The sequence below is a fragment of the Nyctereutes procyonoides genome, unplaced genomic scaffold, assembly GCF_905146905.1.
Source record: "Nyctereutes procyonoides isolate TBG_1078 unplaced genomic scaffold, NYPRO_anot_genome, whole genome shotgun sequence".
Taxonomy (NCBI): Eukaryota; Metazoa; Chordata; class Mammalia; order Carnivora; family Canidae; genus Nyctereutes; species Nyctereutes procyonoides.
Window position 1 is genome coordinate 6,566,283 of NW_026575134.1, and position 26,556 is coordinate 6,592,838.

At 42.1% G+C, this 26,556-nt stretch overlaps 1 protein-coding gene across 1 annotated transcript in view; it reads right to left on the reverse strand.

Annotated features, from left to right (window-relative positions):
* The window catches only part of HECW1 (HECT, C2 and WW domain containing E3 ubiquitin protein ligase 1), a 434,806-nt gene that overhangs the window by 100,248 nt on the left and 308,002 nt on the right, over positions 1-26,556 (reverse strand). Inside the window, exons 8-11 of the mRNA XM_055301338.1 lie at positions 12,559-12,701; positions 9,619-9,719; positions 6,379-7,665; positions 1,198-1,299 (exon numbers count right to left, since the gene is read on the reverse strand). Of these exons, the coding sequence (XP_055157313.1) occupies positions 1,198-1,299; positions 6,379-7,665; positions 9,619-9,719; positions 12,559-12,701 (1,633 nt within the window). The remainder of the gene's footprint in view (positions 1-1,197; positions 1,300-6,378; positions 7,666-9,618; positions 9,720-12,558; positions 12,702-26,556) is intronic.

Consider the following 26,556-nt stretch of genomic DNA (forward strand, 5'->3'; position numbering starts at 1 on the left):
GACTATCCATAAATCTATGTATAAATAAAGAAAGAAATCAGGTATCAAAAGTTAAATAGCGTAATATTTGCTTTGATCCCCCAAAACAAATTCTTTTAAATGTTTATGTATTAAAAGGTATTTATTGTTTTCTCACCTGTAAATTACAACTGAACAGGACAAGAATGGTGTAAATGCAAAATATTTCACATTACCAAGAATAGATGAATTAGGGAATAAGCATTTTTCTTTTGAAAACTGAAACCTACTAATGTAAGCATAGGCAGAGGAATGTAAAGAAACATCAATTCCTTGCACCCTGGCAAGATTTTGCAGTTGTAAAATTTGTCAAATTTAAAGGTTATCTTTGCTTGAAAAATAAGCCTAAGCCAAAACAGAGATGTTTCCGAATTATTCATGAACATATATGAGGCTAAGTGAATGTATAATGTCCAGGGCACCAGTTCCTTTGTAGAAATGTATTATAATGTAGAATTATAAGGTTATAAAAGCTAGAATGATATCTAGGGACTAACTAGCCCACATCTAGAATTTAACCACTGAGAAAATTAAGGCTTTACTTCACAAATAAGAAAACTGAGTTTCTGAGATTTTAAATGATTTTCCCAAGTTCAAATGACTAGTTAAATAATAATGAGTTACATAGTTACCAGGAGAAAATGACATGGAATACCATCCCTAAAGATGATATGTTTTCTGGAAGCTCCTAAGAAATACAGAAGAAATAGACCGTCACTTATTGATGGAACTTACAGCAGTTCTTGTGTCCTGATGGGTTGAATGTTTTATTATACGGAGGTCCCTGTGATATAACAGGTCCAATGGAGAACAAATGGGATTATTCTATCTTGGCCTGTGAATTTTTAAATATAAAATAGTAAAATTTAGGACTTAAAGGTCAGGTACAGTTTGCAAGGACTGGTCAAGTCTTGTAAAGAAATACTGTTTCCGAAGTTGAGGGGCACTGAAGGTTCTGGATTATCTCTTTGAGATCACATACTGAAATCATTAGTCAAAAACACCCCATGTTTATGGAGGGTGCCATGGATTTTGCTGTTGTTTGTGTGTTTGTTTGTTTTTATAACAGTGTAAGGCATGGAGTTGGGGAAGAGTTTGGATGTGTACATACAAGTTCATACTGACCTGTTTAGACTTGATAGGAAGAATTAAGACACAGATTTAAAAACTAAAGCTTACTTGGTGGAAGAGGCTCATCGATTGTTGGGTAGTGATGATGTTCAGGCCTCAAGGAAGGAAGCTGGCTTACTGGCTGGGAATTATGGAGTATAGGACATTCACCTATGGACAAGATAGTCAAGACATTCAGATTCACTCATTGCTGCAGCAAGGTCATCACAAAAGCATGACTGTAAAACAAACTATTATGAGAAAAAAACCCCAGAGTGGGCAATCTATTTTGTGTGTGTGTGTGTGTGTGTGTGTGTGTGAGTTTGCTACATTCACAGCCATTCATGAGAGAGGAAATAGGGGAAACTTTTTCAAAACCCCAAAGAAAATAAACACATCATGACTATGATCTGTACCACACAGACCAATATGTGGGGTCAGGGTCTGATTCTGGAACTACCTGACTTTTTCTTGATGGGAAGGTGGCATCAGACAGGGACACAAAAGAAAATGAGCAGAGCCTGACTTTAGCCCAGCTAAAGAAACAGGCCTGTTTGAGGGAAGTGCAGCATTTATAAAGTCCCATAAAAGCTCCATGAGCCCACGCAAAACCAAAGGTCCTTATCTGGAGGTTTCATCAGGGGGCTGCCAAGAGGCTGTTTTTCAGATTTTGTTTGTTTTTAGAATGAAACTCTTAGATGGTGCCTTTTCAAGATGGGGTTGAGGAATTGGTGGACCAAGAAGGTAAATTCCTATAGTATGGAAGCTTAGGGACTGGAGTGGGGAGCCAACTAGCTACGGGATCCTGTGGCTGTTCCAGACTATTCAGAGGAAAAATCAGACAAGCCAGGGTACTCTGGAAAGAGAAGAGGACAAGAGACGAAGGAAATAGATAAGAGGCAGGAAGACTGAGACAGGAAAACTTGAGACACAGAAATGGGATAGAAGGAAGAAAGACAGACATGGAGAAATTTTAGAAATAAACACAGCCACAGAATGCATGCCCCGATTATTATAGACATAGTTAATATTACTGTCAGCCAGATTTATAATGAACTGAACAATGATGTCCTAAAATGATGTTCCTATTTCCTATTTCATGACGTCCATGACGTCCTCAGGTCCTGATGATACTGCATGAGAGTGGCTGTGTGGAGGGGAGGCCAGAGCACCAGCTGTTTGGGGCACATCATCAGAGGCACTGGCTCTTGACCTCTGGAGACCTAGAAGGGCCTAAGCCATGAGACGGCCCTCATTCAGAGCAGTAGCCCTCTAACTCACATGCTTCTGGCTCTCTCGGAATAGTCTCTATTAGCCAGAGGACAAAGGTCAGGCCTTCTCCTTCCTCTGCCCTCCATGGCTGAAGCAAATAGCAAGTGTTCCATTATCCCTTAGGTCAAAGAGGAGAGAAACTCAAAAAACAGTGGTTAAGGTCTTTATGGGATCTGAAATTTCAAACAATTCCTAGAATGTTCCATACACGGGAAGGATGGTAATTTCTTCCCAGTCTAGATCCATAAAACTGATTAAAAAAATTAATTAGGAAGGAAGTTACATTTAATGTAGCAGTTTGATTCCAGAGCTAACTGTAAAACAAAAACAGAGATGCATTCGAATAATGGGTCCTCTTCAAGGTTAAGTATCTAAGATTTCTTGGGCAAACTTTGTTATGTTACTAGAATCTGGGGTGGGGGGGTCTTCTGAGACTCTGAGGAGTCTTGAGGAAGGGGCCCCTCGTGGTAATGCACAGCTCCTCGTGGACTGACTCCTGTTTCAGACAGGGGCTCTCTTTAGTGGATCTCACAGTCATGTTTGTCCTTGTAAGTGCTTAGTGGCAAAAACTAGAAAGCAATGGCATAGTTGTTATGTCACCAGCTGCTGCATTTTTAATTTGGTTTCTTAAAAAGAACAGCAAACTTACCTCTTGTAATTAATTCAACCAATCAGGTAATTACTCCTCCAAGCTAGTGGAAACATATATCTGCTGTTTGCCAGGGTTAATGGAGCTGACCCCACCTGCTTGTGAACCCCAAGCAAATGCAATGATGTGACTGGCGCAGCTCAGCCCACCAGAATGGATGGAGCGCAAGGAAGAAGCAAGCGAGTCTGTTCTGCAGGAGGCCCCGGCTCCACACACTCACCCTTGCCTCAAACACAAAGCAAGTGTTCATACCTGCTAGGATCCCTGAGAAGGAAACATATTCCACTTTAAAAGTTAGCCTCACTGCTTATCTGCCTGGAAGAACCATTAATCGGGGACAGCCAAGTGCTTCCTGCGTATCACGTCATTTAATCCTTCCCATTACCCTTGAGACAGAGTCTACCCTTACACCCATTTCACACCTGAGGAACACAGAGCATTCTGGTAGGTTGGCTTGGGTGTCACAGCTAGGAAGTGGTGGAACTGAATTAAATCTAGGGGACCTGGCTCCAGAGCTCAAACCACAACATTATATCGCTCTTTTCATTCGATCTGCAGACAGTTTTTAAAAACTATTTTATGTTGAGGTTAAAAAAAAAAAAAGGAGGTTTTCATGGGGGGGGGGGAAGCAAAAAGTAGATACAGGACGCATCTTCCATAAAGTGCTGCAGACTCAGTTTGTGGGCACGTGTATGGTAAGTCTAGCCTAGCTACCTTCGAAAGAGTCTGTGGTCTTAGAAGTCACAGTAAAGGGGTAATAGCGATTCTTCTGGAAGACACTCACAGACATCAGGCACATTGTGGTGAAGCCCTGCTTTCTCGGAGCAGGTGCCAGCGAGGGACAGAGCCACATCTGGGACACGTAGCTCAGCTGGGGGCGGGGGGGGGGCAGGGGAAGACAGGCTGTGCCAACACATGCCCAGCTTTCATGAGATTGACCATCTCAGGAATCTTCAGATTGTCCCTGGCAACCACCAGAGTGAAGCTGTAGGTGCTTCCTAAGCTGTTTTTCAGTTTCCAGTCGGCAGATTTCAGATATTCAGAAATTTCTTTAGAAGCTGCCCTGCAAAGACTTCCGCTCTGGCCCTGAAACACTTTCCTGTCCTTCCTTTTGGGCTGTTACTCCCTTGAGGGCACGGGCAGTGTTTTTTGTTTGTTTTGTTTTGTTTTTGTTTTTTTTTGTAAAACATGCCTTTATGTAGCATGAACCAATTTTCAATGAACCATAGGTGGGAGACCCCAACACGGTGGTCAAAATATATACCATAGGCTACAGCAGGTTGACAAACTGTGAATCTGGCCTTGATTTTATGTGGCTCAGAGTTAAGAATGGTTATTACACTTTTATATGTAAAACTGTTAAAAAAAAAGTAGCCTTTGGTGAGAAGAGTTGTTTGATTTTGCCTCTTGACCTATAAACCTAAAGTATTTATTATCAGGCCCTTTACAGAAAAAGTTGGTCAGCTTCTGGACTGAAACATCCCTGCCAGCTTCTAGTTGTGCTCTTTATGTGTGTATCCCCAAATCTCCTTGTACTGTAATCGTTTTTAATTCTGTTGCGATTACTGAGCACCTTTCACACTTTCTGCCACTTATCCACCTTCCTGTGCTCAGCACATAGCATCAGGCTCAGATCAGAGGGAATCAAAACATCCTCATTAAAGACAGGAGTTGTCCATCCCTACTCAATGGTACCCTTCCACAGTGTATGTTGCTGTGGTCCTCCTCCCTGTGTTTCTCCTTATCAAACTCTTGGCAGTTCTTATCCCATGTGTCACTGTCCCTCACTCCTTTCTCTGAAACATAGACTTGGGCACTGTTGTATACTTAGGATTAATTTTTGTGCTCACTTTTACTATAAAAATCTGCAGGTGCCAGGCATTTGTTTAGGTGCTGACAGTCAAACATGGGGAAAATACAGCCCTGGCCCTTGATGAGCTTATAATCTAGAGGCAATACCACCACCTCTGTTTGGAGACTAATGTAAACAGTAGAAAAATAGTGGAATCTAGATTTTTCTTCTTTAAAGCAACTGAATTATTTCCTATTTTTATGTGACCTTTGAATTGTTTCCCCATGTCACTATCACTGGACGGGAAGATGGATCCCAGTTCTGGATAAAGAAATGCAAGTTAATTTTATAGATGATTCCACAAGCATGACTAAGAAGAAATACCTTTGGGTAAAGTACAGAAGATATTTTAAAACTAAAGGTGGCAGCTTTTGGATCAGAATCCCACTTGAAACAAAGTGATTGACAACTTCATGTTATTTTTCCCTTCCACTAGCCAAAATAGCCAAAACAAAACAAAACAAAGAAAACAAAAAACAAACCCGGAATTAGTTACAGCTTTGTAGTTTGAAATCAGAGAGCGCAAGGCCTCCAGCCTTGTTCTTTCTCAAGGATGCTTTGGCTATTTGGAATCTTTTATGGTTCCATGTAAATTATAAGATGGTTTGTTCTATTTTTGTGAAAAATGCCACTGGAATTTTGATAGGGGTTGCATGGAATCTTGCAATAAGATTGCTTTGGGTCGTATGGACATTTTTAAGAGTATCGATCCTTCTGATCCATCAGCATGGAATATCTTTCCATTTATTTGTGTCTTCTTCAATTTCTTTCACTAACCTCTGGTGGTTTTCAAGAGAACAGGCAAGGGATTGATGGTTGCCAGAGGCAGGAGTGGGAATGGGGAGCCATGTAAGAGCTGCTTTGTTTTTAGATCTCATAAACGGAATAACAGTCTAAAAAAAAAGCAACCATGGCCAGAACTGAGAGGACAGAAGTGACACATAGACGTAGGCTGTACATTTCCGGATGCACACAGGCTGTTAAACTCTAAAGCAGAGGTAGGATCAATATTCTTCAATGTATATTCACATTTATTGCTACTCTTCGGTAGGTTGTGGGAAGTCGGCAGGTGTTTGTTTATACATGATCCACCGGCGCCGGCGAGTATTCTCTGCGCCTGTCGCTCGACACTACCCCGGGTGCCCCGGTCACTGTCAGGACTACAAGGGCACCGTGAGCACTAGCCGGTTCTAGTGGCTGCGTGAAACCGAGACACGCACACCCAAGTGCACGCTCGCGCGAGCGCGCCAGGTGTCGTTCTCGGTGTGTACCTAGGGGGCGGCGGGGCCTGCCCTCCGCGGTGGCGAGCACTTACACACACATATACACGTGCACACAGACATGTACGGGACGGGCGCACACGGGCCCGGGCAACCCCAGAGGCGGCTGAATCTGCCACTCGCGTTTACACCTCGTCGGTGACACCTGTGTCCCCCTGGCGGTCCTACACTCACTGCCATCGGGATTGAGGTCTAACCTTCTCTCCGACCACTCGGCCCCGCCGCGGGGGACTCCAGGCCTTCCGCGGTCATCGCTGCGCTCCCGGCGGGGGGCGCCAGCTCGTCGGACCAGGGCCCGGCCCCAGAGGCTGCCTCGGGCTCCAGCTCCGGGCTCTGCACCGAGTCGGGCACCGACTCGAAGGCGCTGTTCTCCTCGTCGTCTTCGTCTTGCGACGAGAAGACGGTGCTCTCGGAGATCTTGGCGCTGTCCACCGATGAGAAGCGCGTGTGGCTGGCGAACCTGCCGCCGCTGTAGCAGGACGCGCTGTGGCACGAGGCGCTGCGGCAGGAGCCGCTGTAGCAGGACGCGCTGTAGCACGAGGAGCTGTAGCACGAGGGGCTGCAGCACGACGCGTCGCAGCCCTCGCAGCTGTGGTCCCCGCCCTGCCGGGGGCTCGAGTCGCTCTCGCTGCCCGTGCTCGGCAGCGTGTCGCCGTCGAGCCCGTCGGCCGGGCCCGCGTGGCCCGGGCTCGCGGCGCCGCCGGGCTCCTCCCCGTCCCCCCCGAGGGCGGGGGCCGCGGCCGCCAGCGTGTCCGCCTCGCTCGGGCCGTCCTTGTCCGAGGTGTCCCGCAGGGTGGCCTCATCGTCGCTGGCGCCCTGGGCCGAGGGCAGGCTGTGCAGCAGCGCGTGGATGCGGATGTAGTGCGTCCGCGGGGTCTCGGGCTCCCCGCAGGCCGCCGCCAGCACCGTCTCCAGCTCGGACACCGGCAAGGAGCAGGGCCGGCTCTTCCTCTTCCCCGAGGCCCGCGGCTGCGGCCCGAGCTCCCGCGGCTCCGAGGCCGCCGCGTCGTCCTCCTGCGCCGCCGGCTCGCCCCCCGCGCCGCTATCCGCCACCTCCTCCGCCTCCGCCTCCTCCGCCCCCGCCGCCTCCTCCTCCGTGGGCTCCCCGGCGCCCGGCAGCCCCGCGGAGGTCGCCTCCCCGCCCAGCTCCAGCTGCTCGGCCAGTTCCTCGGCGCTCGGCGCGGGCTCCGCGTCCACGCACCCCGCGCCCAGAAGAGGCCCGGCCGCGTCGGCTCCCGCAGCGCCGTCCTCTCCTGCCTCGGTGGTACCCGCCGCGCCCTCGGCCGGCTGCGCGCTCCGGCTGCCCGCAGCGTCCCCCGCGCTGCCCCGGCTCGCCGGCAGCAGCGGCTCCGGCTGCGAGCTCCCCGACGGCTGCGGGGCGTCGGCCGGCGGCCCCCCGCCGCTGCTGGCCAGCAGGCTGCTCCCGGGGCTGTCCTGGGTCTCCGCGGCCTCGGGCTCGGCGCTCAGGGAAACCTCCTCGTCATCTGCGGGCGAGAATAACAGGTCATTTCTAACAGAAGAGAGAGAGGCCTGTGGGGTTTGGGCACAGGTGCCCTCCTCGGCCCGGAAGCCCCCCAGGGATTGCTGCCCGAGGGCACGGGATGCAGGCCTTCACCGAGCTTTCCCAGAGGCCCAGGCTCCGCGGGGGCAAATTCTGTAACAATGAATTCTTATGTTAATGACAATTTGCAGTCGTGATATATTTCAAGGGGATTCACAATGTTGGTTAAAATACCCAAGGCCTAAAAAAAAAAATAAAAAAAATAAAAAATACCCAAGGCCTAAGGGACCCCTGGGCGGCTCAGCGGTTTAGCGCCGCCTTCGGCCCAGGGCGTGACCCTGGAGCCCCGCGTCGGGCTCCCTGCATGGAGCCTGCTTCTCCCTCTGCCTGCCTCTCTCTCTCTCTCTCTCTCTCATTAATAAAGAAATAAAATGTAAAAAAAACAAATACCCAAGGCCTAGAAGGACCCCAGTTGCCGGCACACATGGGGGCTCAGCAGTGTTTGCTTGCCAAGAGGCAAGCGGGTGAGGTTCCAGGGGCCTGCCGGGCGGGCGAGGCTAACACTTGCTCAGAGCCTTCCCCCTGGCTGGGTTCAGCCGGTGGCAGAAAGCATAAGCCAGGGTCCTAGCAGCTACAGAGCAGAAAACGGCCAGTCGATGGAAGGGGCCTCAGTCCTTCCTAGCTCAGACAGGGGGAAATAATGAGGCCTTGACGTCAAGCAACCATTCAAGGAACAGCAACCACTGTTGACTTCTACCTTCCCCCAGTCCCTTGCCCTATGGGATCCCTGCCCGGTGTGAACTTCCCATTTCAAAAGCACTAGTGCAGGGCAGCCCGGGTGGCTCAGCGGTTTAGCGCCGCCTTCAGCCCAAGGCGTGATCCCGGAGTTCTGGGATCGAGTCCCATGTCGGGCTCCCTGCATGGAGCTTGCTTCTCTCCCTCTGCCTGTGTCTCTGTCTCTCTCTCTCATGAATAAATAAAATCTTAAAAAAAAAACAGAAAAACAAAACAAAACAAAAAACCCCAAAGCACTAGTGCAATGCACCCATCGAAGATTCACCATCTCTCTGGTGAGAGCCCTAGGGCCATCTTTACTGCGACAGTGAAGGAAGAGTCGATTTTATTCGCAGGATGAAGAAATGGCCCAATGTGAAAGGACAAAACAGGGTGTTTTCTTATAATCTGCATTATCTATCGGGCATGGGTAAGTACAGCTGGACATTAATGCGTGCACAGAAAACTACAGACTCTTGAGTCCTCACGGCCTCATTAGCTTTAACAGCAACTCATACAAGTGGCTCAGAAGGACCAGCTTAGTTCTCAGCATGATCTGCACCTAGTATGGGGCTTGCCGGAGAACAGCAAAAGTAGAATTATGAGGCATCTAATCATTCTTATTTGGAAGTCTTTGGAATATGTTTTGGCTTGAAAAATGGAAAATTGGATGATTCTGAAGTTTTCTGTCCAACTTCCATTTATTTTTCCCTGTGATAAATCCATTGTACAAAAATAGTTCTTAAATAATATGATGTGTATCACATTCATTCATGTTTCTCATTCATTCATTCATTCATTCATTCATTCATTCATTCATGTAGGCAGTGAGTAAGCGGCTATTGAACTCCTCATATGCAAGTGCTGGGAGTAAAATGATAAATTAGACATGGCTCAATACTCATGTTGGCCTCATTGTCATGTCCCCCTCCACTGTCTAACCCTCTACCTTGGGTCACCAGAATGAAGAGGAGCCTCTCAATCAAGGGGACAGCAACCTGGCTTCCAGAATAGATCACTGGCTTCTGGGCATCAAATGGAGAGGAGAGAGAACCACAAAACCTAGGACATGTCTGGAGAGAACCACGGTTATTGTATTTTAGAGAAAGGAACCACACCAACACTAGGCGAGGACAAGACATGAAATTCATGCCAAAAATACCTGGGTGAATGGAGGAAGTGATCTCAAATCGGAATTGCAGCTGTCCACTCACATGATCTGTTGGAAGCCTGCGGCCAAGTGTATAGCTGACCACCCTGTCCCTAGAAGGAAATAAGCAGCGTTACAGATCAGGTCAAAAGCTCTCCTTCAGGATTATACAGCATGCTTTCTATGCCAGTAGGTGAGGTAGGCAAGCCCAGGGAGACCCTGCTAATAGGAGGTGATGATCCACTCAGGGACATGGAAGACAGTCTTAAGGTAAATGTGGGAGAGTACATCTGCTTGAAGAAAATCCTTATTGAATATTCTAAAGCAGGAGTCAGCAAACTATAGCCAGGGCCCAAACCTGGCCCACCACCTACTGTACAGCCATGAGCCTATTACATTTTAAAATGGTTGGAAAAAAGAAAATGGTTTAAAATGGTTGTGACACAGGAAAATTGTCTGAAATTCAAATTTAAGATCCCCAAATAAAAGTTTTATTGGAATGCAGGCATGCATATTATTTTACTTATTGTCTGGGGCTGCCTTCATGTTACAGTGGCAGAGCCGAGTAGTTATAACAGAGGCTACATGGTCCACAAAGTCTAAAAATATTTACTATCCGGCCCTTTACAGAAAGTCTGCTGCCAACTTTGTTCTAAGCCAAGAAAACCCGCAAAAGACAATGATAACAACAACAAAGACATGAGTATCTTGGCTTGCTTTTCCTGTGCAGGCTGACATTTTCCAGTGCCCATCATAACGGACATTGCCAGCAACAGATGCATGTCTTTCAGTGTATATACCTAATGTCATGGTGACTGGAGTGGTGTGGAGAGCCATGGAGTGCTTCAGAAAAAGGCCTTCTGCAGGATGGACTGAAGCAAGCAAGACTTGGAAGTCGGTTTCCAATCCTACCACCTCCACCGTCCCACATACAGACTCTGAAACTCCACCCTGCAGTCTGGTATGAGCCCCTCTGCCCCCTCAAGGCACTTTCTTGATTACTAAGAAGAGAATTATCCAGGGGACTCGATTTGGAACTTTGCTCTTAGAGTTTCATCAACAATGCAGTTTTAGCAGAGTATGTTGCCCCCCACCTTGGCCTAAATAGGGAAGGTAAATACTTTGGATATTCAAGAATTAACAAATCTATTTTATCCAGTAATAACAAGACTTATTCCAAAACCATTTGTTATGCAGATGATTCTGTATTCATTCTATTTATTCATGGTCATACTATAGTAAAAAGATAAATCACTGGCTGGTAGTGTTTTGTTTCTAGAAAATACCAGTGATCCACTCAGTGATCCACTGAGTTAACATATTTCTTTGGTACACCATAGTGTAGTGTTTGAAGTTCCTAGGAAGTCCATTAAGCAAAGCATTATATTAGGAAAAACAAATGAACCACAATATTTTGTTTGTTTGGAAAGGGCCTTGGTCAATATTATGAAGCGAATCTACCATGACCATAGGAAAGAGATCCTGAACCCAAAACCTAGTTGAAATCAGGTGATGCTTAAAGATAACCAGGCGATGAGATAAAAATTAAATTTGCTATGCTTTGCATTTGTTCCAGGCTTTTCTTTCCTTTGCTTCTCACTCACCTTATCAACAAATATTTTTTGAGCCTGTGATATGTGAAAAGTGCCACAGTTGACACAAAGCATGTAATGCATAGGCCTGCCTTTAAATGGCTTACTTACAACCAGCTAGAGGCATAAGGCAAGACTAGTCAATAAAAAGTTCAAGGCAGCCAGTGACCTCCCACGTGAAGCTGAGGTGGTCCAATTATAGGACTCAGGGGAGGCAAGGAGCCAGTTTAGGGCTGGGGTATTATAGGCAAGGGAATTGAGGGAGCCTTCTGAGTTGCCTTTATTTTAAAAGCCATGTTGACGCTATTAAAAAAAAAACAACAGAATGGTTTAGAGCACTTTAGTCTCCATGTGCCAGGAACTGCTTTACATTCTTTATGTACATTTGTTTGTTTGTTTAATGCTCACAACCATAAATGGAAAGTGCAAACACCGTATGTGACATATGGCTGTAGCTCCATAAATGTCTCTCCCTTTGTCTTGAAAGTTAATGGCATGTCAGTATGCATAAAGCTGCACACATGCTATAAGGTTCTGATTATATGTCCTGATGATAATCATTAGCAATTTCAAAGTCCTGAAATCACAGAAGCTTTAAATGGAGACACTTAGAAATTCTGCAAGTTCTCCTCATTCCTTCAATATCATTCTAAGGGTTACACTGTATAGCATAGCATAGCATTGCATACATGTGTGGCCAGAGAGCTAAGCCTAGCATTATCAAATATAGTTGCTGTTAACTAAGGAAATATATACTATATATAACTATTTCATCTGGTGAAAGTCCATTTTAAGGAGAATCATGAGAGGACCTGAATGTAAAAGATACAAACAGAAACATTCTTATACACAGCTGATTCCTGCAAAGAACAAAATTGCTGTTGTCCCTGAGAATTCATGCTTTTAAAATTTCATACATATTATCTAGCTTTTTCTACAAATACTAGCATATTCTAAGTCTCTCTACTCTAGTAACCCAGCATTTAATCTTGTTATAGAAACATCCAAAATGATTAAATCCTACACACAAGCAGAAATAATATTCTACTAACACACATTTTAATTTCTACCTGTATGGAAAAAAGTGCTTCTAAGGGCTTCTTTCAATATTGTCTTAGGATTTTCTACTGTCTTCCATAACTAACCAGTAGTATACAAACAAGAAGAATGGGAAGGATTTGCTTAATTGCTTAATTGAATGTTGTGGCTCAAGCAACATAATTAATGAGAGAAGCCAAGGAGATTCAATACCACCATTTTAGTTTGAGTCTCCATGAGACTATATTGTTGCAGCTCACAGGCTTCTCTTGACCTGCTCGCTGAAGCCTTAGTGATATTGAGGTCTCAATCACAGGTTTACCCTATGGCGTGTCTTTCCAGGAGTCTTTGAACGGGCATCGATAGCTTTCCCAAGAAGCGCTTGATGATGGGGCGACTCTTAGCAAACTTGTCCTTCACCTCAATTTCCAGAACATCAGTGGGCAAGGACACAAAGCTGAATTGCTGCAATGAAATAATATGTCACATCAATTAACTGAGAGGTGCAAGGGCTGGCCAATTCCCAGCCCATCTATCTTGGATGAAGTTATTATAAAACATCCCAGTGACAACATATATATTGAGGTCTTAGAAATCCTGTGAGCCCTGTTTGTTCAGTAAATGAATAATAACAACAATTGAGGTACTTTTTTGATGGTTAAAAATAAGGCTTTCTCTGAGTTTCAAATAATTAAAAACAATTCACCTTAAAGAGGAAAAATCAACTTAGGCCTCACTATACTAAAGGTTTAAAGAAAAGAACATGTTTAAAGAAAGAATAAGCACTAACTCAACCTATAATTAACAAAATGCACTTTAAACCATAACAAAATATCTCTTTTTCGTGATTGTAATGGCGAAGATTTAAAAAACGTTTCATAGTACCCTGTGTTCTTGAGAGTGGAAAAAGAACTCTCACCCACTGTATTGATGTACAATCCCATTCAATTGATTCAAACTTTGGGAAGAGAATTGGCAATATTTATTGATATTTAAGCTGCAAATTCCCTGCAAGTCAGAATTCCAATTCCAATTTTAGAAATTTCACCCTGGGATTAATTTGCACACTTGCTCAAAAGACTAGAAACACCAAAAATATCTGCTAAAGATAGCAACCAGTTAAATTAAGGATAGTAAATCTTTGAAATAGAAAACTCTGCTGCCATAAAAAAGAAACAGGTAAATATGCACCAACATGAGTAGATATTTGAAAAATAAAGTAAAAGAGCAATTGGGGATCCCTGGGTGGCTCAGCAGTTTAATGCCTGCCTTCAGCCCAGGGCGTGATCCTGGAGACCCAGGATCGACTCCCGCATCGGGCTCCCTGCATGGAACCTGCTTCTCCCTCTGCTTGTGTCTCTGACTCTCTCTCTCTCTCTGTGTGTGTCTCTCATGAATAAACAAATAATTTTTTTTTAAAGAGCACGATATATAAGAATGTGGAGAGTGGGATTTCATTTGTACCTGGAACTGTAAAGAAAATGCCTTAAAAAAGAGAGAGAGAGAGAGAGAGAATGCCTGGAGGAGTACTCCAAACTCAACCTTAAGAGGTAGGCTAGTAAGGAGGAGACAAAGCAGATCTTTTTCATTTGATTCTAAATTGTTCATTTTTAAAAATAGCATACTGTATGACTTTAAAATAAAGGCAGCAATAATTAAGGAAAGACTGTAACCATCAGAAGTTGGCAAAGCCAACAATGAAAAGGGTAGAAAATGAACAAACAACCTAACCTTATGCCTAAAGGAGCTAGCAAAAGAAGAACAAACAAAACTCAAAACCAGCAGAAGGAAGAAAATAATGATTAGAGCAGAAAGAAATGGTATAGAAAGTAAAAAAACAACAGAACAGATCAATGAAATCAGGAGCTGATTCTTTGGGGAGAAAAAACCCCATAACAATACAATGGATAAACTTCTAGTCAAATTAATCAAAAAGAGAAAGAGAAAAAGGACTCAAACAAAATCACAAATGGAAGAAGAGAAATAACAGCCAACGCCACAGAAATATAAACAATATTATGAAAAATTTTATGTCAACAAACCTGCAAGAAATTGATAAATTCCTAGAAACATCCTACTAAAGCTGGAAAAACTGGAAATTTGAACAGACCAATTACTAGCAAGGAAATTTAATCAGTAATCAAAAAACTCCCAACAAACAAAAGTCCAGTACCAGATGGCTTCATAGGAGAATTCCACCAAACATTTAAAGAAGAGTTGATATCTTTTCTTCTTAAACTATGCCAAAAGGATAGAAGAGGAAGGAAAACTTCCAAATTCATTCTATGAGGCCAGTATTACCCTCATACCAAAACCATATAAAGACAACAAAAAGGGAGAACTATATGCCAATATCTCTGATGAATATAGATGCAAAAATCCTCAACAAAAAACTAGCAAACTGAATGCAACAATACATTAAAAAAAAATCATTCAGCACAATCAAGACGGATTTATTCCCAGGATGCAAAGGTGATTCGATGTTAACAAATCAATCAGCATGTTATTTCACATCAATAAGAGAAAGGATAAAAACCATATGATAATTTCAATAGATGTAGAAAAACATTTGACAAAGTACAATACCCATTAATGATAAGATCCCTCAACAAAGTAGGATGAGAGGAAATATACCTCAACATAATGAAGGCTATGTATGAAAAACTCTCAGCGAACATCATACTCAGTGGAGAAAAACAGCTTTTCCCCTACAGTCAGGAACAAGACAAAGATGTCCAGTCTCATCACTTTTATTCAACATAGTACTGGAGTCCGAGCCACAGCCACCAGACAAGAAAAAGGAATAAAATGCATCCAAGTTGGTAAAGAAGAAGTCAAACTTTCATTATTTGCAGATGACATGCTGTTCTATATAGAAACCCAAAAGACTACCAAAATAACTGCCAGAACTGATAAATGAATCCAGTAAAGTCACAGGATACAAAGCCAATGAACAGAAATATGGTACATTTATATATACTGATAATGAAGCAGCAGAAAAAGGAATTAATAAAACAATCCATTTATAATTGCACCAAAATTAATAAAAGGAACTAGAAATAGACTTAACCATAGAGTTGAAAGATAGTAGTCTAAAAACTATAAAATATTAATGAAAGAAACTGAGGAAGGCACAAAGGAATGGAAAGACATTCCATGTGTATGGGTGGAAGAACAAATATTGTTAAACTGTCTGTATTATCCAAAGCAAGCTACAGATTTAATACAATCCCTATCAAAACACCGACAGCATTTTTCAGAGAACTAGAACAAACAATTCTAACATTTGTATGGAACCACAAAAGACCATGAATAGCCACAGAAATCTTGAAAAAGAAACTGCAGATTTCACTAGACTTAGTCTAAATTCTAGACTTTATATTACAAAGCTGTAGTAATCAAAACAGTGGGGTACTGAAACAAAAATAGACACATAGATCAATGGAACAGAACAGAAAACCCAGAAATTAATGCACAATTGTATGGTCAATTAATCTTTGACGAAGGAGGAAAGAATATGCAATGGGAAAAAGTCTCTTCAGCAGATAGTGTTGTGAAAATTGGACAGCAACATGCAAAAAAATGAAACAGGACCACTTTCCTACACCTTGCACAGAAATAGATTCAACATGGAGGAAAGATCTAAATGTGAGGCCTGAAACCATAAAAATCCTGGAATAGGGCACAGCCAGTAATTTCTCTGACATCAACTATAGGAACATTTTTCTAGATATTACTTCTGAGGCAAGGAGATAAAAGCAAAATAAACTATTAGGACTATTATAAATAAACTATTATAAATAAACTATTAGGACTATACCAAAATAAAAAGCTTCCGCACAATGAATCAACAAAACTAAAAGGCAATCTATGGAATGGGAGAAGATATTTGCAAATGACATCTCCAGTAAAGGGTTAGCATCCAAATTATATAAAGAACTTGTGAAAAACACTTGTGAAAAACACCCCAAAAACAGATAATCCAATTTAAAAATAGGCAGAAAGCAGGGACAGATATTTCTCCAAAGGAGACATCCAGATGGCCAACAGACAAATAAAAAGATGCTCAACACCACTCATCATCAGGGAAACACAAATCAACTCAATGAGCTATTACCTCGCGCTTACCAGAATGTCTAAAATCAACAACACAAGAAACAAATGTTGACAAAGATGTGGAGAAAAAGGAACCCTTACCACCTGGTACTAGTGAGAATGCAAACTGGTGGAGCCATTGTAGAAAACACTTTGGATGCTCCTCAAAAAGTTAAAAATAGTGCTACCCTACAATCCTGTAATGACACTACTGTGTATTTATGCAAAAAAATAAAAATAAAAAACACTAATTCAAGAGGATATATGCTATATTTATTGCAGCATTATTTACAATAGCCAAATTATGGAAGCAGCCCATGTGTCCACCAGTAGATGAATGGATGAAGAAGATGTGGCATATATATAATTCAGCCATAAAAAAGAATGAAATCTTGCCATTTGCAATGACGTGGATGGAGCTAAAGAGTGTAATTAAAATAAGTCATAGAAAGAAAATGCCATATGATTTCACTCATATGTGGCATTTAAGAACAAAACAAATGAGCAAAGGGGAAAGAAAAGCGAGAGACAAAGTAAGAAACAGATTCTTAATTACAGAGAACAAACTATGGTTATTAGACGGGAGGTGGGGGGAGGATGGCAGAAATAGGTGATGGGGATTAAAGAGTACATTTACCATGATGACTACGAAGTGATCTATGGAATTGTTGAATCACTGTATTTTGTACACCCAAGACTAACACAACACTGTATATTCACCATATTGGAATTAAAATAAAAAGTTAATAAATAAAAAGAAAGAAAAGGAGAAGGAGGTACATGTTGGCATTGCCTAGCTCCGACTGAGAGAAGGGAGTGTTAATCATATTGAACATCACAGTACCCTTATTCAAGGGTTGTAGAGCATCTGAAATATATAATTATTTCCTTTTATTGTGATTAATTTCTTAAGAGCAGTCTTTTAACTTTAGCTGATTTCTCATTACAGAGATTAAACATGTTAAATGTGGCAGCGTTAAAATCTCTGTATCACGACAACAGGCTAAGTCATGCTGCAGTAACAGCCAAATTCCAAGTCTCAGTGACTTCTGATGGTAAAGTTTTGTTCCTTGCTCACACTGCCATTGAGGGCGGGCAGAGGGCTCTGCTCATTAGTCATTCAAAGAACCAGGCTGATGGAGCAGACATTCTTTCAAAAGTTGCCAGGCACAGTGACAGAGGAAAGAGAACTCTGGAGGGTCTTCCCCCCTGCAAAAAAAGTGTTTGCTTCCAATCTAACTCCTCATCAGGACTAGACACATGTCTCAGCCAACCCCTGGGACAAGAAAATATGATCCTATAGTGTGTCTGGGAGGTGGACAGCAGAAATATTTGGCAAATAGCACGAATGGCTTCCATACCTCCATGTAGTGCTTCTTATTTCCATTACACATTAGTATAGTTTGATTCTGCACAATTCCTAAGAACCAATCATTCCTGGTACTAACAACAGAATTTATGGACAGGCTAAGCTGGAGGATCAAACCAGGGACAGGTACTTCTCTAAGAAGGCCTATGTTAGCAAGAATACAGTCCCACCAACTGTCTCAGGTCCTCAAAACCCCTATATCTTTGATCCAGTAATTCCACTCTGAAGTGTACTGTTATAAATATCCTAACTTAAATGCTCAACAATAGGTCAGGTACATTGTAGTAAATGCATATGATAGAATAGTTTATAATTTTCTAAATTATAATAATTTATATTTGAGTTACATATATAATTACAATATTATAACATGTTAAACAAAAGATAGAAAATGCTTGTTTTACAATGCTAAGTGATAAGAGCATCCTGTTCTTAATATTTAATTCGTGATCACAAGAATATGAATTATATGAATTTAAAAACTGGAAAGAATTACAATCAGTTTTAATACTAGTTATCTTGTCAAGTAGGATTGTTCCCCACATTTCTTTTTCTGTATTTTCCACACTTCCTCTAAAGAGCATGTATTATTTTCATAACGAAAAACGTAATCACCTTTATTAAAACAAGAGTATTTCTGGTTATAGCAGCCTACACAGGACACCAAAGTCAACTTAGCAAACTGACTCTGAAACTCAGTAGCGATGCCTGAGTTCTTCCCTTCCTCCACAAGGATTTCCTTCTCAGCCTCTCTTCACGTATCCACTCCTGGACTCCAGGCATCACACTCTCCTCACTAGGCTCTCACTTCCATTCCACAGTTATTGGAGTTCGTGTAAAGCCCCAGCTATTGAGGCTCTTTAAGAACCAGTGAGCAGCTCTGGAAATGTAAAAGTCTATCTACTCATGAGCAAGCTACATGTACCAGTGAGCCAGGGTGTTTCTCCTGGATGCTTCTGCTGACCTGACCCCTGAAGAACCTTTGGAGTGACATGGAACTTAGCTCTTATTTTTAGCTCTGCATATCCAAATTCTTGAGTCTCATTCATAACCTCCCCCAGGCTTGGCATCTTCAATTGTAGAATGGGAAAAGAAGGCTCATGCCATGTGAAATTAAGCTGTATTCTTTCCTTCCAGTTCTGCTCTATCCAGACTCTACCTGCCACATCTACTACAGATCCTCCTTAACTTACAATTGAGTTATATCCTGATAAATCCATTGTAAGTTAAAAAATCTTAAGTTGAAAATACATTCATCTAACCTCCTGAACATCATAGCTTAGGCTAGCCTGCCTTACACATGCTCAAAACACATTAGTCTATGGTTGGACAAAATCATCTAAAACAAATCTTTTTATAATAAAGGTTTGAGTATCTCACATAATCTATTAAATGCTGTACTGAAAGTGAAAACAGAATGATTGTATAGGCACAGAATGGTTGTAAGGGGTACCAGTTGTTGGCCCTCATGGTCACACGGATGGTTGGGAGCTCTGGCATCACCAGATAGACTGAGCATTGTTGGACAGTATCACACACACATCCCTAGCCCAAGAAAAGATCAAAACTAAAAATTTGAACTGCAGATCTATTGAATGGATATCACCTTTCATACCATCATGAAGTCGAAAATTGTTAAGTCCAACCATTATAAGCTGGGGATCATCTGTCTTATCTCTTTCACCTTTTGACTTTCTAATTATTGTATTTTTTCAAATTTACTACCTCCTTTCAGTTGGTCCATAAGGACCAATAACTCTATAACTATTTGTAGTAATCTATAAGGCCTGGTTCAAATGCCTAAAGTGCAGACAAAAGCTATAGTCCTACTGTTAATTCTCCCTCTGTCTTTCTACCCAAAGAAATGGCCTAATTATTGGCCAAAAGAGAAAGCTTTGAACTGTACCCGCAAAATATTTTTTTGAAAAGATGCATTGTTGCCCCAAGCCTTCTCTGTTTTGGGAATTTTATTTTATTTATTTATTTATTTTTTAAATCCTAATTCACCTGTGAAAGAAAACCAATGTGGCAAATGAAGGAGCCAATCCTGAACATTCTTAGGGTCTAAAGTCTGGCCATTTCCCACTTCATCCTTTTTTGCTCATGGGCAACTAGGAGCAAGTGTAACATTGTTGGGGAATGCAATAAAAAGATCACAGATTGAATGGTGCCTGGATTACTCAATTGGTTAAGTGTCTGACTCTTGGTTTTGGTTCAGGTCATGGTCTCAGGTTCCTAGGATTGGGCACCATGCTGAGCCAGGAGTCTGCTTGAGGTTCTCTCTTCTTCTCCTTCTGCCTTTTCCCATTCTCTATCTCTAAAATAAATAAAATAGATAAATCTTTAAAACAAAACAAAACACCTATTTACCTGTGAGCTGGACCCAGACACTCAGAGTCTCCCCACCCCCATCCTTGGAATGTGGGTTTGTTTGCCTTTCTAACTCCCAGAAGCTTCTCCAAAGACATAGCCTTGAGATGGTGATATGATGTTGAAAATAGCTGCATGGTAAATGTGATTAAACCCAATTAGGGCCTCTTCAGAACCTTTTAAGATTTAGAGGGCGGGTGTGGGGCTCCATTCATCTTGCTCTTGCCCATGACAAGCCTCACCTATAAGTTCCCTTTGTTTGTTTGTTTTTTTCCCCTTTGTTATTGTTAAAACTGCTACCTACCAAACTGGAGTGACATGCCTCTTTCTTTGCCTCTCCCTGCTCTCTACCTATGGGGGTCTGTTTTCAAATTACACTGGTGGAGCTCCCTGGAGAATTGTGAATCTACAAACATACTTGGACCAACCAATACATAAATGGCTCCTTATCTCTGCCTAAACATGAGATTATCCTAAACGAAGGAACTCCTGGTGTCCCTAAAGTCAGAGAAGTAAAATTCCACAGGTCATCTTTCCATTAGAACATCAAATTCCCTTTCCTGTCTGTACTTAGGTAATAATTGTCAGATCTTGTACCTTTGGGCAGCAAGCACAGGAAGAAAGCTGTCCCAGGTCCAACACCTGGATGTAAGCTGAAGTGATACATGCAGCACTCCTACAGCATCAAACCTCTTTTTGGTTAAAAGTAAACTTGACACAAAAGTAAGCTTTCAAACATAAAGTAAACATTTTGCTTAAGCACAGGTTGTTGGAACTCTTATCTTTTGCTTTGGGCCATTGGTACTCAGTTCTGGCTCTCATTCAAATAATCTGGGGAGCTTTCACAAAAATATCCATAACTGGATCCCATTTTTAACTACTTAAATTAGATTTCCTTGAGGGTAGAACTGGGCACTGGTAGTGTTTCAAGCTTCCCAGTTTACTTTTCTGTGCACCCACAGAGAAGAGCCATAGTTCTCTCAATAATAATCCATTTTAACTTCAAATAATCTCATTGTTAGGAAAATATTCCTTAGATCAAATATAAATCTTTTTCTGTGGCTTAAATATTTAGTCCAGTAATTCATAACTTATTCTTCAATCCCTAGTTTAATAATTTTTTATTTTGGTCTTGGCATTCTTAATAATAACAGTGCATGGTAGGGAGGCTCTATACACAACAGGTGCCAATAACACCTAGTTATGAAAACTAAAAATGTCCCCAGACATTCCCCAATGTCCCCCGAGGAACAAAATCACCCTTGTTGAGAACCACTGATGTAGGCCTGCCATCTTCAGTTTTCCAGAGAGATGTTAGGACTGCTGTTGCAATCGGTGGGGGGATTTATTTATTTTGGTTTGCACCATTACTCAATAGGCTATTTATGTAGAAAGAAGATACTTTATTTATTATGTTCCATTTTGCCTCAGAAAAAAAAATATGAGGCAGATCTTTTATAAAAAGAACTTCCATGAATTGAACTCATTGAAATAAAAAGAGTAGCTAACTAACAGGAATATTTAGTTGGCAATTATGTAAACTGGCAGCAGTTCTACAGTGGGCAATTGAGGCAGAAATTAGGAGTGTCACTAATAAAGGAACCAATGACTCAGAAGAAGGGGAATGTTATACACTTACTCATAAACACTTACGGAGCACTGGCTCTGAGCTAGGTCCTGATGGCATGGCATCACCCTTCAGTCCAGGGGCCATAGATCTCTAACTTTAAGAGTCACAATGTTTGCACTGAAAGTAGACCACCATAAGATAGGAAGTGCTGGAGTGAGGATCCCCAAAGGCTCATCCTGATGGATGAACAGAAAGAAGAGCCATGATGATGGGGAGGTGCCTGATGGACAAGTAGAGATGACTTCCCAGAGGATGTGAAGTTTTAACTGAATCTTAACACATAAGCAGACATCTGCCAGGTCAAGAAGATGTGGGAAGAATGTCCCAGGGAGAGAGAGTGGCATGGGCAAGGGATTGAAATTCACAGAATGTACAGGTCTCTTTGGGGACTGTGGGTGGCTTAGTATGTCTGGGTCCTAGTGGGGGTCATGTTGTGAGATACAACCAGATAGAGAAGTAGGATCCAGATCATAAACAGCTTCCTGGCCAGAGGCTGGACTTATTCTAAAGGCATCTGAGAGCAACTGAAGGATCTGAATCATGCAAACAACAGATACCCGGACGTCTTGCATTTGAGGAATGTAGTAGTGCTGAGGAGGTAGCCCATATATATATGTCAGACCTAAGGATGGGCAGGTCAGGTGAGACAAGTGAGATATGGAGAGAAAGCCTAGCAGGGAAGGAGGGAGGTTGACAGATTCGTTGCCTGGCTAAATGTCAGTGAGAGCCATGGCATGTGTGAGAGAAAGAGGCCAAAAATTTCCAAGATTGGATTCCCAGGATTGAGAGTACCTGGGAGGACTGATAGTTAGGAATGGAGAGGGGCTGAACGACTGGATGTCCCAAAGTAATCAGAGAACAGAGTAATGGAAATAAAGGGTTGGGTAGGAAAGGACAGTTGACTGTAAAGAGAGACCTGGAGACCTTGTGATATTTTAGCAAGATCCAGGGTGTAAACATTGGAATGGGTGGCTGGTGATGAATGGAAATGCAGGTCAAGGAAAGTGAGAAGGTTAAGGAAACTAGGACGTCTGATAGGTCATTTATATGGAGCATGATAATTCATAAGAATAGTAGGTCTTGGGTAGAAAGGGAATGTTACCACAGATAGAAAGGTCTTTACTGGTCACGTCCAAGTGAATAACAGGATTCATTATTGCCTCAATGTAGCTAAGATGACATAGATATCAAAGTGAGGATGATAGGATAATAAAAAATGAGGAAATAGTTGTCAGAAATTTAAGAAACATGTTCAACATGATTTGGAAAGTATTTTTCACTTGGGTGTTTAGAGTATGAGAAAAGATGGCCCCAGTCTTTGGTAGCAGAAGTAGTGTTTTATTTATAAACTTATGCAAGTTGGGAAAGGTTGAGAACTGAAGAGTGGTAAGGATGGTTAACTTTGCTTTTGAAGAAGTAGGAGGTTATCCAGGAGAAAGGCAGGGACACCAGCTAGAAGCCAAGATTATAGAATTCGTGGTCTGGTGAAGCAGGTCAGTTAGAAGGGGCATCTAGTTTTGCCTTTCCTCTATTGCAGTGGGGCATGATGGGGAAATAAGACACCAGCTCTGTTCACAAAAGGCTGCCTCGAATCACTCAGCCAACACTATTATTCATTGCTAATGAAACTTAAATGGACCAGGTCTGCTGCTTCTTGTACAGAAGTTCTTCAAGGAGGAGGAGAGTAGGAAAAAAGTAAATGGAGCATGCAAACTGCAGCTACTCTTCCTTGGAATCTTGCATGGTACGTGGCTTTCAATCCAGGTGGTGGCACTATTCTTTAAGTTTAAAAAAGGGCCCTTGAAAGCAGGGCTGCCTAAAGTCAAGGATAGAAAAACTTCGCCAGTAGAGCAAAAATTGAATCAAGAGGAACTTGTTTGTCTCCCCTAGCAATATCACAGGGTTTTATACTAAGAAGTGGTGCCGCAGGAGTCTATGTGTAGGGGAAGACCCGCCCCTTTAAGCGACGTGTGGCTTGACTCCGTGCTAGGAAGGAAGTGCTAGAGATAATTCTTTTTTTTTTTTCCTAGAGATAATTCTGCTGGGACATGAGCCTTGTAACTGCAGGGAATCTGTTTTGCTCTTGCAAATTTGTGATATATAGAAAGTTTCCATTTCTTCTTATGCCTAAGAGCAAATGAACTGAATTTTGACAGAGCCTCAAGCAACTCCATATGAGGTTCTAAGAATCTTCAGCTTCAGAATAGAGTATTATTAATTTTATTTGTAGGTACTGCTATGGCAAAATTCGGCCAAGATTTACTTGCGGCTTGGTTGAGTGGGAAGCAAGATCTGTATGTGTGTGCATACAAATATGTAATGTGAATATGATTACATATTACACATAAAATATATAAAATGAAAAAGTATATATTATACGCACATGTATTCTATCTATATCTGTATCTATACCCATAACCTTAACCGCATCTATATCTCTAATCTTTTGCTCCTGGAGATAGATGTCCTTAAACTCCTATAAAGAAGAAACAGGATTAGATTACTAGATTGGAAACAAAGACTAAAATTTGCTGTGTGATCATAAGCAACTTAACTAAGCTTTCTGTCCCTACTTTATGGTACCCCTAACAGAGGAGAAAGAAAAGAGCTCCTCTTTCATCTTCAGCAGCTGCACATGCTTTGTTGGTAAATTGTCATCTTCACTGATGTGGTTCCTCACCTGTGCACCTGGGGCCACCCTGACTGCTCTCTCACCTGCAGACTCCCCTATCCAGTCATTCAGAATCTCAACTTTCTTCCTGACTCTCCATTCTCCCTCTTCACTTCGGCTGCACTGGTCTAGGCACGGCCACGGTCTCCCTGTCTTCAGCTTCTCTTTCATGCTTGCCAGTAAAGGTATGTCTCTGAAACACAGGTCTGTCTGATCATTTCATTCTCCTGCATAACAACTTCCTTTTTCTTCTCATTTACAGGATAAAAATCTAAATTTCCTAGTGAAATGTCCAGCTCTTGCCAACCTTTCCAAGTCCCTTTAACATACTTGTTACCTGAAGACCTCATTTTCTTTCATATATTTTCAAGACTTACTATTTGCCTGGAATTTGTTCCTTCCCAACTTCCTTGCCATGCCAACCTCCTACTCATGCTCTAAAACCCCATTCACATAAAGTCTATTCTGTGCATCCTCTTCTGACTTTGGGAACCACCAACCAAGGCAGTGATTCTTTCTTCTGCTTCAATATCCCTTCTGTAGTCTGTTTTCTTGTGGTTGGTTGGTTGATAAGAATGCACATGTACTATCTGTTTTTAGTAAAGCTTTTTGCACGCAGAAGCCACACATGACCTTTGCATTGAGCACATCAATAAATGAGGTGATGAATGGCTGGAATTACTTCTTGAAGTAATTCCACTCCATATGAGACACCAATGGTGCAAAAGTGAAATACAATCCAAGCTTGTGGGTGAGCCAAAATATTCTATGAACACTAGACTGAAACGTCAGTGCCCAAGCCACACTATTGTTCTACAGAAAACCTAAGGATTACACTACAGTGGACTTCTCTGAAATAAAAGCAAAGTGAAACTCTTCATTTGGATACAGGATGTGGATACTCACTGGCTGTTAAAGATGAATAATAAATGAGGTAGGAAGAATTCTGAGATGACCCCCTCCGGATTCTCCTTTCCCCACTCATCCCATATTATCACCTCCACAGTGTAGGTGGGACTTGTGAACATGATGGATGTCACATCCATGATTACATTACAATCAATGGACTTTGAATTAATACAAAAGAAGATAATCAGGGTGGGCCTGACTCAATCAGGTGAGACCTTTAAAAAGGACTGGTCACTTTTTGAAGTCAGAGAGATGAAAAGCATGACAAGGATTCGATGCAAGGGAGAATCTCCATTACTGGCTTTGATGATGGAAAGAGCCACATGGCAAGGACTAGAGAACAGCCCCTGGTAGCTGAGAGTGGTCTACAGCCAACAACCAGCAGAGATCTGAATTCTGCTAACAACCCTCATGATCTTATGAACAATCTTTCCTCTGGACAAGCCTAGACGAAGACACAGGTCCGCTAACACCTTCATCTCAGCCTCTCAGACTTTGAGCAGAGATCCCAGTTAGGCTGAGCCCAGACTTCTGACTTATAGGACTGTGAAATATTAAATAGCTGTGGTTTTAAGTTGATAAATTTGTGATAATTTGTTGCATAGTAATAGGAACCTAACAAAAAAAAAGTAGGGTAAGTAACAGCAGGATGAGACTCTCTGAATATGTATGTGGAGTTATTTGTTGATAGTATTTAATTCAGGGTATTGTAGTATCTCATGAACTGGTTGCCATATGATGGTGAGCGTTCCACTGCCTGCCCCTCAAAAATAAAAGAAAAAAGAGAGAAAGCTCTAATAAGAAGCACTGGGCCAAACAGCGGGAATAGTTCTTTACTGGCAGGTGATGTAGGGGTTTTAATTATACAAATGCACACCATGAATCTGCAAGATAGAATGGAATGTTTCCATATTTGACTGTGGCACCTCTCATGTGTGCATGCATGCATGCATGTGTGTGCACGCACGTGTGTGTGTGTGTGTGTGTGTGTGTGTGTGCTTTTGCATGGTAGACTGCTGTAAAGTGGATCATAGTTTGGGATATTGGTGTTTGGCGTCCAGTTATAGTTCAAAGTGCTGAAGGAAAAATAACCATCAATGTAGAGTTTTATACCTATTAAACTCTCATTCAAGGTTGAAGTAAAAATAAAAACATTTTCAAATAATAAAGACTTGGAGATTTTACCAGCCACAAATTTTCAGGGACTTTTAGATGAATAAAATCATGGCATCAGATTAATAAAAAGAGACATAAAAATCATTTACACATAGCATAT